This window comes from Monopterus albus, unplaced genomic scaffold (genome assembly GCF_001952655.1).
Source record: "Monopterus albus unplaced genomic scaffold, M_albus_1.0 scaffold270.1, whole genome shotgun sequence".
NCBI lineage: Eukaryota > Metazoa > Chordata > Actinopteri > Synbranchiformes > Synbranchidae > Monopterus > Monopterus albus.
The window spans coordinates 1,663,534-1,679,759 of record NW_018128150.1 but is presented as its reverse complement, the minus strand read 5'-3'; the positions used below and the strand labels follow the sequence as shown (position 1 = coordinate 1,679,759).

General features: G+C 42.5%; 2 protein-coding genes across 2 annotated transcripts in view; both read left to right on the top strand.

Annotated features, from left to right (window-relative positions):
• The window catches only part of utp25 (UTP25 small subunit processor component), a 13,320-nt gene extending 5,417 nt beyond the window's left edge, over positions 1–7,903 (top strand). Inside the window, exons 9-13 of the mRNA XM_020621980.1 lie at positions 1,021–1,203; positions 1,544–1,653; positions 2,152–2,397; positions 4,696–4,937; positions 7,666–7,903. Of these exons, the coding sequence (XP_020477636.1) occupies positions 1,021–1,203; positions 1,544–1,653; positions 2,152–2,397; positions 4,696–4,937; positions 7,666–7,688 (804 nt within the window). The 3' untranslated portion in view covers positions 7,689–7,903. The remainder of the gene's footprint in view (positions 1–1,020; positions 1,204–1,543; positions 1,654–2,151; positions 2,398–4,695; positions 4,938–7,665) is intronic.
• A 4,500-nt stretch (positions 7,904–12,403) lies between these two features.
• On the top strand, positions 12,404–16,192 carry LOC109972820 (b(0,+)-type amino acid transporter 1-like). The gene is made up of 6 exons (XM_020621979.1): positions 12,404–13,102; positions 14,914–15,047; positions 15,330–15,459; positions 15,552–15,676; positions 15,766–15,853; positions 15,941–16,192. The coding sequence occupies exons 1-6, from the start codon at positions 12,404–12,406 to the stop codon at positions 16,169–16,171; spliced, it is 1,407 nt and encodes a 468-aa protein (XP_020477635.1). The 3' UTR covers positions 16,172–16,192.
• Positions 16,193–16,226: the final 34 nt, after the last annotated feature.

Below are 16,226 nucleotides of genomic sequence, written 5' to 3'. Positions count from 1 at the left end.
AGCAAAGGGTCTGAATACTTATGACCATGTGATATTTCAGTTTTTCTTTTTTAATAAATCTGCAAAAATGTCAAAAATTCTGTGTTTTTCTGTCAATATGGGGTGCTGTGTGTACATTAATGAGGAAAAAAATGAACTTAAATGATTTTAGCATATGGCTGCAATATAACAAAGAGTGAAAAATTTAAGGGGGTCTGAATACTTTTGGTACCCACTGTATGTACCGATGAAAAGAGATGTGCAACACTCTAACCAAATTGAGATATATTTTAACTGGCATAATGCAGACATAGTAACTTCTCCAGCCTTACAACAATTCTCTTAACGTTACAGAAACAAGGCATTAACAGACAGTTAACGTGGGTTTTTTTTTTTTTAACTTGGCGTCAAGTCCCACCAAGTTTTGAAAACATCACTCCCTTTCAAGTAGCTCCAAGGCTGGTAAATCCATCCAGTGGTCGCTGCATCTTCCCCCACATGACCACATACAGTCCCAAAGTAGTGAAATTTATTCCAACAGGTAGTGTTGTGCCAACAGTAACATCATGGGTCATTAATCCGTTCGTTAACCAACAACACATCACATGCAGCAGACACACTGGCCTCAAGCAGTCAAAGCAAACAAGTACTGTGCTCTGGGGGAATCCAGCGTTGATGAGCTGATCATTCACTGCCCCAGGGATCTTCATTTGCCAGCTGCTTGTAGATTAGATCTGATCAGGTAAAACAGCAAGTTCCTGTCAGAAAAGTCAGAAAACAATAAACAGCATGCCATGGTCACTTTAATTGAAATGTGTTAAAGTTTGGCATTTAGAGAAACACAGCAGGAGCCTTGAGAGATTTTTTTCAGATTATTGTTAGACTCTGCGGTGATAGTGATACTGATGTTTTTAAGTCATGTTTTATTAAATTTACATTAAAAGCACCACATTTTAGCACTTTTTATGATCATTGTTAAATGAATATGTCAGAAATTATTTTTGTTGTGGCTTGTCTGTGTTTGTTTGTCACTGCCACCAGCACGTGATGATGCACATGAACCTGCAGCCTCTGGACTCCCATGGAGTGGACTTCTCTAGAGTAAGGATGTGGAACCTGAACAACTGGGCCAGACACTACAGGCAGACACTGGTGTTCAGCTCCATCCAGGACCCACAGATCAACAGCATCCTGACTAAGCACTGTGCCAACTACCGTGGACAGGTATTCCACTCTGTACACTTACCCTTAGCACTACACCAGCTCCTGGGACGAAACATTCCTTACAGATTGCGGTTTTAGTTCAACACATTATTAAGAGGCAGAAATGGTCTCATAGATTGAGTTCATTGGTTGGAACACTTTTGTTTTGTTTATCGTAGATTGCTGGATTTTCCAGTTGCCTGGTTGGCTCTCATACCAAGCTTTCCAGAAAAAGAGTGAAAAGAAGTCATCACTGTCAATTAAATCTTTATTTGTACATTGATATAGAAAGTTTAAAATTAGAAAAGTTTATTTTTAAAAATAAAGAATTGGTGTTTTTTTGTTGTTGTTGTTGTTTCAGATTACCACTAAGAACATGCCAAAAACAGGTTCCATCTGTCAGGTGCTGGTTCAGCTGCCTCATGTGTTTCAGATGTTCACCTCTGACAGTTTCATGGACCATGATGCTCGGTGAGAACGTCCTCAGGGTGAACCATGCGACGTTACCATAGCCTGACATGACCATGTCAACTCAGAGATAGTTCAGGGTGTTATGTGGTGTTTGCATGTAAACATACAAGTTATGTTAGTCACCAAAACTCAGTGTGTGTATCCTTGACATCTAACCAATACATTGAGTGTATCTCCTTCATCATGAAGTATTTTCAGAGCCAATTTGTGGAGTTTTATAATCAAGCATTATTTACATCTGCTTTTAATATTTGGTAGTGGTCTTCGTCGCTGCCTTTGATCATGCATTGCTTCATAGTTTGGCATGTTACCGCCTCCTGAAGATCAGTGGAATGGTGTAAAGTCAGTGGCAGGAATGTGCATTTCAGCACCCATGATTTATATCTGACTTATCATTTAAATGAAATCGCACATGTGGCAAAGTTGAAGAGAAATGATTAGTTGTTCCCAAACAATATTGAAATCTGTTATTTCCACTGTTTCCCATCCCACCCATAGGTTTCAGTTCTTTGTAGATAAAGTGCTGCCTCAGTACAGGGACTCAGTTATGTCCCACACTCTGATCTACATCCCATCTTATTTCAACTACATCCGATTGCGCAACTACATGAAGAAAGAGGAGCTCAGCTTTGCCAGCATCTGCGAGTATTCCAGCAAGGCGGAGGTGTCTCGAGCCAGGCACTTCTTCCAGAAAGGGGAGAAACACTTCCTGCTCTTCACTGAACGTTTCCACTTCTACAAGAGGTCAGTTCTTTTTAATGCTTCATCAGGTAGCCCACATGTGTCAAGTTATGTGTTTGAGTAGAGGGGGATTTTGTCCCACGGCCAGCATTTGAGGAGTGGGATGTCTTAGCATAACTGAGGGAGCCAGCCCTAACTATAAGCTTTATCAAAAAGGAAAGTCTTAAGTCTAATCTGAAAGGTAGAGAGGGTGTCCGCCTCCCGAACTGTGACTGGGAGTTGGTTCCATAGGAGAGGAGCTTGATAGCTAAAGGCTCTGCCTCCCATGTGGACTCTAGGAACCACAAGTAAACCTGCACTCTGAGAGCGAAGTGCTCTGTTAGGATGATAAGACTCTACGAGGTCTTTAAGATACGATGGAGCCTTGTCATTAAGGGCTTTCTATGTTAGAAGAAAGATTTTAAATGCTATTCTGGATTTTACAGAGAGAAGCTAATATGGGAGAGATATGATCTCTCATGCTAGTTCCTGTCAGTACTCTGGCTGCAGCATTTTGGATTAACTGGAGGCTTTTTAGGGAATTATTGGGACATCCTGATAGTAAAGAGTTACAGTAGTCCAGCCTGGAAGTAACAAATGCATGGACCAGTTTTTCAGCATCACTTTGAGACAGGATGCTCCTGATTTTTGCAATATTGCGCAGGTGAAAGAAGGCAGATCTAGAGACTTGGTTTATGTGTGATTTAAAGGACATATTCTGATCAAAGATGACTCCAAGATTCCTCACAGTAGTAACATATTTCTAAGGCCCCAAGTACAATAACTTTGGTTTTGTCAGAATTTAGAAGTAAGAAAATACAGGTCACCCAGGCCTTTATGTCTTTAAGACATACTTGAAGTTTGACGGGGTGGGATGGTGGTGCAATGATTAGAATCAGAATCAGCTTTGGCCAGGTGTGTTGGACACATGAGGAATTTGACTCTGGTACAGTGGCTTTCAATGTGTATGTCCATGTCCTTATGTAAGGCAGCAATGAGCAAGTAAACAGCATAAGGCTGAGAGAACAGAAGCCTGTCTGTAGGCCAACTTGTTACCATCTTGCATTAGACCAATGACTGTTGTGTCATCTGCAAACTTTAGGAGTTTAACAGAGGGGTCCTCTGAGGTGCAGTTGTTTGTGTAGAGTGAAAAGAGCAGTGGAGAGAGCACAGATCCCTGTGGGTCTGCCTGTGCTGATAGTCCGGGTGCTTGATGTGGTTTTCCCCAGCTTCACCTGCTGCTTCCTATTGTTTCTCAAACCTAGAGTAGAACACAATCAGGTCATCTGCTAGTTGATGGTCTTCCACAGCAGAGGGGGATGGTTTCCTGTAGCAAGTGATGTTTTTAAGGCTTTTCCACACAGATGAGGGGTCATTGGCTGAAACCTGAGCTTTCAGCTTTTCAGAGTAGCTCCTCTTTGCTGCTCTGATCTCCCTTGTCAGTGTGTTCCTGGCCTGCCTGTACAGATTTGCCTCCCCACATCTGTAAGCCTCCTCTCTGGCAAGGCGAAGCTGCTTGAGTCAGACTGTAAACCAGGACCCGTTGTTGTTGTATGTGCAGAAGGACTTTTTGGGCACACACACATCCTCACAAAAGCTGATGTATGATGTCACAGTGTTCATCCAGGTCTGAAGACGCAGCCTCAAATACACTCCAATCTCTGCAGTCAAAGCAACCCTGTAGCTCTGACTTTGCCTGCTCAGTCCATCCCTTCACTTTTTTGACCTGTTTTAGTGCTGTTGCCTCACAGCAAGAAAGTTCAGGGTTGGACTCTCAGCCCACCTGGAGCCTTTCTGTGTGGAGTTTGCATGTTCTCCCTGTGCCTGTGTGGGTCCAGGTACTCTGGCTTCCACCCACAATGCAAAGACATGCATCTTAGGTTAATTGGTGTTGCCATGTTTTTTGTCTTACATTTAGTGAGAGCGGCTTATATTCCAGAAATTATGGTAAACATTTAACTTACATTTGTACTTTTGAAAAGATTACAATTTATTTGACTTTGTTAAAATGGTTGCAAATGAGAAATTGTTGTCCGTCTCTAAGTGTCAGCCCTGTGACCAAGTCCTGTGACAGGAGTGGTGACCAGTCCAGGGTGTACCCCACCTCCCACCCATTGTCAGCTGGGATTGGCTCCAGCCTGCCCATGACCCTATTTAGGATAACTGGAATAAATATTGGATGGATATATATTATTTGATAGACTAAAGATGTACCTCAAGAGCATCATTCTTCTACATGTCTGTGGTAATGTCAATAGATTCATGGTTGCGCTAACTGTTGGCAGCTCCTTTGATCTCTAACTTCTTTTTTTTTTTTCCCAGATATACCATTAAAGGGATCCAGAGCCTGATATTCTATGGATTGCCCTCCTTCCCCCATTTCTACAGTGAGATATGTAACATGCTGGCAGCAGGGGGTCAGGGGGAGGAGGCCAGCTGGACCTGCACTGCCCTTTACTCCCGCTATGATGCTCACAAATTGGCTGCCATCACAGGAGCCCAGCGTGCTGGACAGATGCTGCAGTCCCATAAGACTGTTCACCTCTTTATTACAGGAGGGGAAGGTAAAGCCTCCTGATGGAGAAGGACAGATAAACAATGGAATGGCTGGATAGTAGTTTTCTGCTGTACATCAGGACATACACCGGTCAGGCACAACATTCTGACCACTGGCAGGTGAAGTGAATAACACTGTCTATCTATTACAGTGGCACCTGTCAGTGTGTGTGGGGTATATTAGGCAGCAAGTGAACATTCAGTCCTTAAAGTTGATGTGTTGGAAGCGGAAAAATGGGGAAGTCTAAGGATCTGAGTGACTTTGACAAGGGCCAAACTGTGATGGTGAGATGACTGGGTCAGATCATCTCTCACACTGCAGGTCTTGGTAGGTGTTCTTGGTCTGCAGTGGTTAGTACCTACCAACAATGTGTAAGGAAGGACAAATTGTGAACTGGAGACAGGTTGAAAGAAGAGACTGGATGCCCACGGCTCAGTGATGATGAGGTTGACCTATTGTAGATTACCGTATTTTCAGGACTATAAGCCGCTACTTTTGTCGATTCATGCACACACCCTCATCATGGACAACACACGACGAAATGCATATGATGCCACTTCAAGTTACAGGCGATTGATCTGGCTGTCGAAATATCTCGTTACAGCGTGGACACCTGCGGCTATGTACATGTTTTGTTGCCATGTTTTTTGTCTTACATTTAGTGAGAGCGGCTTATATTCCAGAAATTATGGTAAACATTTAACTTACATTTGTACTTTTGAAAAGATTACAATTTATTTGACTTTGTTAAAATGGTTGCAAATGAGAAATACTGTACATTGGTCTCTATAAAGAGAAAGAGTCAGGGGCTGTAGTGGTGATATCACACCTAGAGAGGTGAGGCTGTTGATACCCTTCAGTCCCCCTTCTTGAAAAGAGGGACCTCTACCCCGGTCTGCCAGTCCAGAGGCACTGTCCCCAACCACCATGCAACATTACAGAGACGTGTCAGCCAAGACAGCCCCAAAAAATCCAGAGACTTAAGGTACTCAGGGCGGATCTCATCCACCCCCGGTGCCTTGCCACCGAAAAGCTTATTAACTACCTCGGTGACTTTAGCTTAGGTGATGGACGAGTCCACCTCCGAGCCCTCAGCCTCTGCTTCCTCATTGGAAGACATGGCACCGGCATTGAGGAGATCCTTGAAGTATTCCTTCCACCGTCCGACAATGTCCCCAGTTGAGGTCAACAGGTGCCCACCTCCACTGTAAACAGTTTTGGCAGGGCACTGCTTCCCCCTCCTGAGGCGCCGGACGGTTTGCCAGAATCTCTTCAAGGCCGACCGATAGTCCTTCTCCATGGCCTTACCGAACTCTACCCAAATCCGAGTTTTTGCCTCCGCAACCGCCTGGGCTGCAGCCCGCTTGGCCTGCCGGTACCCGTCAGCTGTCTCAGGTGACAGGCACCGGAGACCTTATGGCCACAGCTCCGAACGGCCGCATCGACAATGGAGGCGGAGAACATGGTCCACTCGGACTCGATGTCTCCAACCTCCCTCAGGATCTGGTCAAAGCTCTGCCGGAGGCGGGAGTTGAAGATCTCTCTGACAGGGGATTCTGCTAAACATTCCTAACAGGCCCTCACAATACGTTTGAGTCTGCCGAGCCTGTCCAGCTTCCTCCCTCGCCATCTGATCCAGCTCACCACCAGGTGGTGATCAGTTGACACGTCCGCCCCTCTCTTCACCCGAGTGTCCAAGACATACGGCCGGAGGTCAGATGAAACAACCACAAAGTCGATAATTGACCTCTGGCCTAGGGTGTCCTGGTGCCACGTGCACTGATGGACACCCTTATGCTTGAACATGGTGTTTGTTATGGACAAACTGTGACTAGCACAGAAGTCCAATAACACCACTCGGGTTCAGTTCGGGGGGGTCGTTCCTCCCAATCATGCCCCTCCGGGTGTCATTGTCGCTGCCCACGTGGGCGTTGAAGTCCCCCAGTAGAATAATAGAGTCCCCAGTCGGGGCATTTTCCAGCACCCTTCCCAGGGACTCCAAGAAGGCCGGGTACTCTACACTGCCATTCAGCCCATAGGCACAAATGGCAGTGAGAGACCTATCCCCGAACCGAAGGCGCAGGAAAACGACCGTCTCGTTCACCGGGGTACACTCCAAAACATTTCGGCTAAGCCCAGGGACTATAAGCAAGCCCACACCAGCCCGCCGCCTCTCACCGCGGGCAACTCCAGAGTAATGGAGAGTCCAGCTTCTCTCGAGGAGTAAGGTTCCAGAGCCCAAGCTGTGCATGGAGGTGAGCCCGACTATCTCTAGCAGGTACCTCTCAACCTCCTGCACAAGCTCGGGCTCCTTTCCCACCAGCGAGGTGACATCCCATGTTCCCAGGGCTAGTCTCTGTGTCGTCACGACCACAGTTTTAATTCCTCTTACACAAGTTGTTCACCGATTTGTAGACACATCCGTGCTCTTCCTGACAGTAGAACTGTGGAAGCAAATAGATTCACAGAAGATGCACAGTGAGCTGCAGAGTGACATGACATAGTGACTCCTATGTAAACCGTATTAGGCAGGTGGTCATAATGTTATGCCTGATAAGTGTATGCTAATATACCAGGATGACTCTAGATTGCTTGAATGTAGGTCTGTGATAGTGGATTGCCATGTGACATGTAACATAGAGATGTCCTTGTTTGACATCAGAAAAGTATGCCACTTGCAGAAAACAATGCAGGAAGAAAAATCATCTTTATCCTCTTTGTTTGATGTGTTGTAGGTGGAAGTCATCCAGAAGCATAAAGCCACAAAGTGATGAGAAGCTGTAAAAACATCACTCTCTGGTTGGACATGTGTTTCCAGAGTCTTCATACAGTTTAACTATTTTGTTATTTAATGCAAAAGATTTCACCCCCTCTGTGTTATTTTATAAGTGTATAGCAATACCAGTTCTGAATTAGTAAAATGTTCATATCAGTTTGTATGATTGTTAATATTGTGGCATACACACTATAAAATTGTTTCAAATGAATAAAAGGTGTTTTTGTTTTATTTGCTATTTTAGTAAATTAAGCCAGACGTATTTAAAGTAGTATTTTTAACGCTAACGGTCAAACAAATAATACAATCTTTTTTTGTCACAGCCTGGCTCAAAAAAGTGTGACAGCCAGGCCTTAAATTATTGCAAAAGATTTTAATGAAATGCAAAAAACACAGTGAGTAGGTGAGTGTTGTGTAAGTGTAAGAATGTGAAACACAAACTTAGAAGAACAATGTCAGTTGATAGAGCAGAGGATCAGAGTGAGACAGTCTTGCCGCTCTGGTTTCTGAGTCCAGTGTACTGAAGTGTTCTGCATCTCTAACATCCTAATAGAAATGTACAGAGCACAGCTAACCAAAAAACAGATATGGGACAATCACAACATATACTGATCCCCTTTAAAAAAAGATCAGGTACAATGCAAAACAGGCTACAATAAATAAAGTACATTCAGTAATAGTGTAGTCAAAACCAGCTAAAGACCAAGACCGGAGTGTATCGCAATTGAGACAAGACCAAGGCTTAATGGCTTGAGGCCAATTCAAGACCAAAACCACACAAGTGCAGTTAAACTGATTTTGATAGTATTGGTTTATCTGTGTTTCAGTGACACTATATAGTGACATTTAATATTATTTCCAGTAAAAATTCCCAACAATTATGCAAAAAGCTTAAGTGTTTAAGTATAAACAGGAGGCACTGTAGCCAGACTGCCAAAAAGCCACAGTGCTTTTTGTTGAACTTAAGATTCCCTTTGATATCAGTAGTAATGACTTCATGAGTTTCTTTACAAATAGAATCTGATCCTTCCCACAACTCTCAAGTACATGAAGTAAAATGGCTTTAGCAAAATCTGTCAGACATCATTTATATTTTGACTGCTTCTCTCCCATACTGTGGATCTCTCTGAGCTGACTTCAACAATTGCTTCATCTGAATTATCAACATGTCTCTTAGAACCCACCCCAACCAGAACTAAAGATGTTTTACCCTTAATCAACATGTCCATATTAGAGCTGATCAACCTCTCTTTTAACAGACTAATTTATTTAAGAGATGTGTTCTAATACCCCTCAGTAATAGTCAGGTAGCATAACAACCTTTTATTTACTGATATAATTCTCAAGGTTCATTTTACCTTTTTTTTTTTGATTGAAAACGAGAGGTATGCTGTCAAAAGAAAGGAGGCCACACCAAAAGTATTAAAACCAATCTTGTCATGGAGAAAGAAACCTAACAAGGTAACCAAGAGATAAGAAACAAATTGGATGATAAATAATTGTTTTGAGGGTATTTCATGGCAGATTTAAACCAACCTGTTGACTTAAGATATAGTAACAGAAAGCTAACTTAAGAGGAAGCCCCCCCCCCCAATAAAATTGAATTTAATTAATGGCCTGTCTGAATTTGACTGCCGGCCTATGTGAGAGTTATTTAATATTTCCAGGAAGTTTAATATTTTTGTAGCAGGCTTTCAGAGTTGCACTTTAGATGGTCCCTGTAGTGTTGTAGTATGTAAGATCGGTCTTGATCTCAAGACCAGTCTTGACCTCTTGAGACCAAGACCGATCTCAGCGTACACTTAAGCTTTTTAATAAGTCTTAGGAATTGTTATTGGGAAATGTATTCTATAATGTCACTCCTATATACTGTCATTAGTTTCTCTGAAACATAGGAGAGCTAGTTCTATCAAAATATCAAATTTATTTTAACTGCACTGCTTTGTTCTTGTTCTTGGTCTTAACTTGGTCTCCAGCGCTTAAGTCTTGGTCTTTTCGCAGTCTCAGTACATCCCAGTCTTGGTCTTGTTTAGCTGGTCTTGACTACTACGCTATTCGGTAATATGAGCCATAGTATAAATATTAACTCCCAGAGTTTCTGTAAGAATGACCTTTGTCATATAATAGGGCTTTCTGGATTGGTAAAGGTGTCAGATAACAGATGGTCTGACACTGTTCTGATTATGGATGAAGAGACACAGAATCTCAGACTGAAGCGGGAAGTAGGGCTGCTAGGAGCTGTGTCCCTCATTGGCGGGACAATGATTGGATCTGGGATCTTCATGTCCCCGCAGACAGTCCTTTATGCTATCGGCAGCCCTGGGGCCAGCTTGGTGGTATGGGCATGCTGTGGATTACTGGCGATACTGGTGTCTTTCTGCTACGCTGAGCTGGGCACTGTCATAACAGAATCAGGGGGAGAGTACATCTACATCCTCAGGACTTCAGGTCCAGTCGTCGCCTTCATGTTAATCTTTAGCTCAGTGTTGTTTGTGAGACCTGCTGGTATTACTGGCATCTCTCTGAGTTTTGCCCAGTACGTCGTGGCCCCTTTGTACTCAGACTGCCCTCCTCCGGTACTGTTGGTTAAGTGTGTGGCTGCGGCTGCAATTCTAGTGCTAGCCACTGTGAACTGCCTAAATGTTCGGTTTTCAGTGTCAGTCCAAGTGTTTTTTATGATGGTCAAAGTTCTGGCCCTGGCAGTCATTATAATAGGCGGTGTGCTGATGCTTAGCAGAGGGCACACTGAAAACTTTGAAGACTCTTTTGAGAACACAAATGTAGACATCAATCCAATTGGTATTGCTTTCTACCAGGGACTGTGGGCCTATGATGGCTGGAACAATCTCAATTATGTAACTGAAGAGTTGAAACATCCAGAGGTAAGTAAAAGGAGATAAGTGGTTTTAGTGGAAAGTGATACTAAAACCAGTAAGCAGTTCATGGTCTCACTGTCCCTGATGCTCCAACGTTAGTTGTTCTCCCCACCATTATCCTAAGATAAAGTAATACATTTTTTTGTTGTTTAACAACAGCGGCTGCGTCTTAGAAAGAGATTTTTTTATTGTTGCCAACCATGTCACTAAAATGACCCACACTAAAATATAGATTCAGTTGAAGTAAAGTTTAATGTTTTCTATTCATTGCTGCTATCCCTTTGTACAGTATATGTCATGTAAGGTGGCAATGAAACCTCAACGAGCAAAGAATGGGAACCTTCCTTTCTTTCCTAGCTACACACCACACCTGAAAAATCACCTGTTGTCAGGCAATGTAGACTAAAATATTGGCACGCTGATGTCCCACCTGAAGGTCACAGAAATGTAATCAAATAAACCACTAAGGTAGCCCACTAAAATAACACCATTGTGTTATTGTTGTTGTTGTTGCCTATGAAGGTAATGGGTATATGTGTTAATAATAATAACCCACAACAACCAAAAGCATGAGTCAGCGTCAGCTGTGGTACGTACATTGTAGTTCATGTTGTTAGAGGTCTACACAAAGGATCAGCTATCAAAAACAAGAACATATTGTGATTGTTTGTCTTAAGCACTTGGCACAAAACAGCATTTTGTCTATTTATAGAGAATGTGTGGTTGAACTGGACAAGTAGGTTGTCATTGCTACAAAGGATGAGGCCATTGGAAAAAATGTTCTCATTTAGAGTCTCCTCACTGACTCCACCGTTTAGTCAACTGCCACTTGAAATTTTTGGAGATTGCTTACAACTGTGTCCTGTGGTCTGTCTTTTGAGGGACCTGTGGGAAAGCAAGGTACAGCCTTTGCTACATGCTGTCTGGTCCTTATACAGTATAACTAGAGAGAGCCGTTTTCTGTTTTATCTGCAGCACTCAAGCACATTCCCTGGTTCAGTTTGTTTTTTACATAGACAGAATCACTTGGCACAGCCAAGAGGCATCACCCATGTGGTGATCTCAGGATTGAAACTCTTTATTTTTGCAGGTTCTCCTGACTTCATCAGGCCATGATCTCCAGTGCACATTGGAATAAGGCTATTTCAGAAGTGACAGTTAAGTTGTTGATATCACAACAATGGGATAGCAGTGGGATGGCACTGTGGAAGGCCAGTTGACACAGTTTGGATAGCACTTTTCACACAAGCTGCCACAAATTTTTATGAATAAGGTTACTTCAAAAGTGACAGAGGCATTGTGCCAGTCTTTCAGTTAATTAAAAACATCATCAGATGTGTCATCTGATTGCGTGAGTTAAGTTGTTGATATCACAACAATAAATATCAGCAGGCTGTGGAGGACTGTGACATTATCAGCCTAATGGACAAGGTCCACAGGACAATCTCAGTCAGTCAGTAAACATACCATAAACATCTACCAGCTCAAGCACTAACCTCAAACCAGGCAAGAACTCTGTAATAAGACCAAGCAGCAGCATTTTAGTTTTTTGCATTTATTTGCAGTCAGACTAATTCGACTCATTTGCACGGACCCCTGATGTGAGTACAAACTGGTGAATATCAGATGATCTTTGTTGTAAAAGTGATTATCTATTAAAAGAATGCAGCTGGTCGTAATGAGCAAAGTCGAAGTCAAACAGAAACTTATTGTGGACATGACTTTAACAATAATTAACTGTTTGAAATTGCTCTGCAGCCAGTTCAGTGCCTGCCCAGTGTCCACTGTGGATGTCTTTGACAAAACAGCAGCAATCAAACAATGGAGGGTGACAGACAGAGACTCACTCTGAAGAGAGAAGTTGGGATAATAGGAGCTGTGTCATTCATTGCTGGATCCATGATAGGATCTGGGATCTTCATATCACCCCAGTATCTACTGTCCACTATTGGAAGCCCGGGGGCTAGTCTAATTATATGGGCTTGTGGTGGGGTGATAGCCATGCTAGGGGGACTCTGCTATGCTGAACTTGGTACACTCATCCCAGAGTCTGGAGGAGATTATATCTACATTCTAAAGACAGCAGGGAAAGTGGTGGCCTTCTTGTTTCTCTTCAGCTTTATTATTGTCATGAGGCCTGCCTCTGCCACAGGAATTGCACTAAGCTTTGCTGAATATGTTGTGGCCCCTTTTTATGGTGGCTGCACCCCTCCACAACTGGTGGTGAAATGTGTGGCTGCAGCAGGGATCATGGTGCTGGCTGTAGTTAACTGTCTGAGTATCCGCTTGGCCACAGCCATCCAGGTGGTTTCCACAGTAGTCAAAGTGCTGGCACTGGCAATGATCACACTGGGAGGCATTGTGATGCTTTTCCAGGGCAACACTCAGAACTTTGACAACTCCTTTGAGGGGACAAATGTTGGTGTCAACTCCATTGGAATTGCTTTCTATCAATCGTTGTGGTCTTATGATGGTTGGAACACTCTAAATTACTTAACTGAAGAGGTGAAACATCCTGAAGTAAGAATTTTCTATTTTTTAAATGAACTATGAAATTCTGATTATGTTTTTACCCAATATTAAAATGAGGACATTTTTACTTATGCAGTCTACTAAGACCGAAGATATTAATTTAGGAGCCTATACCTGCATGTTTTTTTTTTTGTTTTTTTTTTGTCATTCGCTGTAGCCGGTCAGTCAGTCAGTTATTCAACAAATCAGGGAACTCACATTGTCCAGGAACACCCAGTCTCCTCCAATGTGCAGCTTTATAATGTATCTTATATCAGCCTGTTTACTCATGTAAGTCACAAATAAAAAGGTATTCACACTAAATTACACAGTGAGTGGAAGTGCTGAGAGTAATGTTAGAATAAAAGAGTAGAGCTGCCACTGCCGTTCTATTCAGCAAAGGTCATGTCCACATTAGTGATTTCATAATAAGAGCATGCTTACAATCAACAGCTGGGTGTACATACATTTACAAGTGCAGTTGTAATTCCAGGTAAACCTGCCATGAACAGTTTTTATTGCCTCTTGGCCATTTCTGTTGAATCTTTTATTTCTGGTATTCATAGCTTACAGTCCCAAGATGTGTGGTCAATATGTAGGTGTCTGCTCCCAGCGATAGTGAAGAAAATGAAGTAGAAAACTGAGTTAATCAGAGGTGTAGCATTAGTTTCAGGGACCATGATCAAAGCTGGTATATTGATCCCCACAGTTTGCACTGGTCCACGCTGGAAGCCCTGGAGCAAGTGTTGTAATCTGGGCTCTCTTTAGAGCTGTAGCTACTGTATGTTTGCAGCATTGTCTTGTGCTGGTCTTGGGCAAGTCATTTCTGAATCTGTTGGGGATTTTAACTACATACTAAAAATATATGGTACATATCATGTTTTCTTTGCAGCAGTCACTTTTATCTTGGTTGTGAAGTCATCCGGCATTGCTGCAGTGTCGTTTAACATTGCACAGTATGCCTTAGCACCTTTTAACTTGAGCAGCCATCCTCCACAGCTAGTAGAGAAGTGGGCTGCAGTTATTTAGAGACCACACAAGATCTTGAACTCCACATGAAAGCCTATGTTTACTATACTGTGCACTGGTTTTGATTAAATAAAAGGCAGTAAAGAACAAATCATTTTTGATTGACTGACACCCCAAGCTGAGCATTCTAACCAACACTTATAAAGTCCTAAGTGAATACCACATTCAAAGATGAGCTAGGGCCAGTTTCAGTGTTTTTGGTTCTGACTCCATTATCAGTCCATTATATTATAATATAATATAAGTATAATCTGGAGCCAAGTAATACTCCAGATTTGATGCTGTAGAATGTTCATATTTATATTGATTACAAAAAATTGACTACTTTGAGACAACAAATAAGACTACAGACCTGCAACAAAGATTAAATTCTATGTGAAATGCTGCTGACTCAGTGTCAACAAATTTGACATAACTTCAACAATAACTGAGTTAAAACATGAAGAAAACTGCCATTGTACTTGAGTAACTTTCAAACCTACAATGATATCAATGTGAATCCAATGCTATGGGTAGGTTACCATGGTCAAGGAATCATATTAGGGTCAAACTATCATGGGAATATTTTTGGTTTGATTATGGGCTGCCTTGGTGGAGGCTTGTTCTTTCTATAGTCTGACCAGTGTAAAAGATAAAAATATAACAACGAGCAGCAGTTGCAAAGTCACATTAAAACTGTTCACAGGTTTTTAATCACAGTGAGCTAAATGCATGAAGTGATTGAAACAAGGACCGAAACATTTGTGATTTGTAGTCGAGGATTAAGGTTGCAGTTCTTTTTTGCCTTTCAGGTCAATCTTCCACGAGCAATAGTGATCGCCATTTCCCTGGTGACTGGCTTATATCTGCTGGTGAATGTGAGCTACCTGACAGTAATGACGCCTAAAGAGCTCATGTCATCCAGTGCAGTAGCAGTAACCTGGGGGTAAGGCAAGACCTGATGTTGATGTCACTGATTGAAGTAAATGAGTCAGAACTGATGGTTGACCTGTTGTTTCAGTTGTTGATATACAGTATGTCATTATCAATAGGTCTTTAATCTGATAGTTACAAACTCTGTTTAAAAAAACACTAATAACCTTTAAAATGTTAAAGAAAATCTGAAAACTGCCCCCAAGTCCCATTATGTGCTTTTTACTTTGTAGCATGTGGCTTTTAACAGTTGGAATGGATGCTGCTGCAGCTTGTTAGTGATCTTTTTCTATAGGAATAAGGTCTTAGGAGGCTGGGGATGGATCATGTCTGTTGCTGCAGCATTATCGGCTTTTGGTTCACTCAACGGGACATTTTTCAGCGGTGGCCGTGTGTGTTTTGTTGCTGCCAGAGAAGGACACATGGTGAGAATGTCATTATCTTATAAAAAATATGTGATAGGTCGGTATAAGATTGTTGTCACCGAGTCGAACCCAGACTTCTGTTTGTTCTGTAGCCAGATATCCTGGCCATGGCTCACATCCACAGGCTGACTCCATCTCCAGCACTGATCTTCACCACGGCTGTCTCTCTGGTGGTGTTAATTCCTGGAGACTTCCAGAGTATTGTCAACTTCTTCAGGTGAAGGCAGGATCTGTATTATTTCTTTATTTTAAAAACATACACCATGTTTTTGCTTGTCTGATATTTATCTTTATCGCTGTTGTCAGTTTCACTGCCTGGTTTTTTTATGCCATCACCCTGTCTGGACTCCTCTACCTCAAGATCAGGAAGCCACAGCTCCCAAGGCCATACAGCGTATGTGTCATGTGCATTTTTCACATTTCCTAACACTGCATGAGAACCACAGCTTGTTGTCATGCTCCTCTTTTCCTCTGCCTACAGGTTCCCATTATAATCCCCATCCTGGTCCTCATTGCAGCAGTATTCCTTGTCCTGGCACCCATCATAGACAATCCTCAGATTGAGTACCTCTATGTGACTTTATTTATCTTCAGTGGAGTCATAATCTACATTCCCTTTATCCATTACAAGCTCTGGCCAGGCCTGTTGACCAAGTTGACAGTGTTCCTGCAGCTGTTCCTAGAAGTCGCCCCTGCAGAGAAAAACCTGTGAATTCCTGGTTTTATGCTTCTGCTTTTTAACTAAACTTGTTTTTGGTATGACACTA

Bases quoted from the DNA above. Each gene is read 5' to 3' on its own strand.
- LOC109972820 (XM_020621979.1), top strand. From the start codon at position 12,404: ATGGAGGGTGACAGACAGAGACTCACTCTGAAGAGAGAAGTTGGGATA. The intron at 15,460-15,551 runs GTGAGAATGTCA...TTTGTTCTGTAG, and splicing joins CTGCCAGAGAAGGACACATG to CCAGATATCCTGGCCATGGC. The intron at 15,677-15,765 runs GTGAAGGCAGGA...CGCTGTTGTCAG, and splicing joins AGTATTGTCAACTTCTTCAG to TTTCACTGCCTGGTTTTTTT.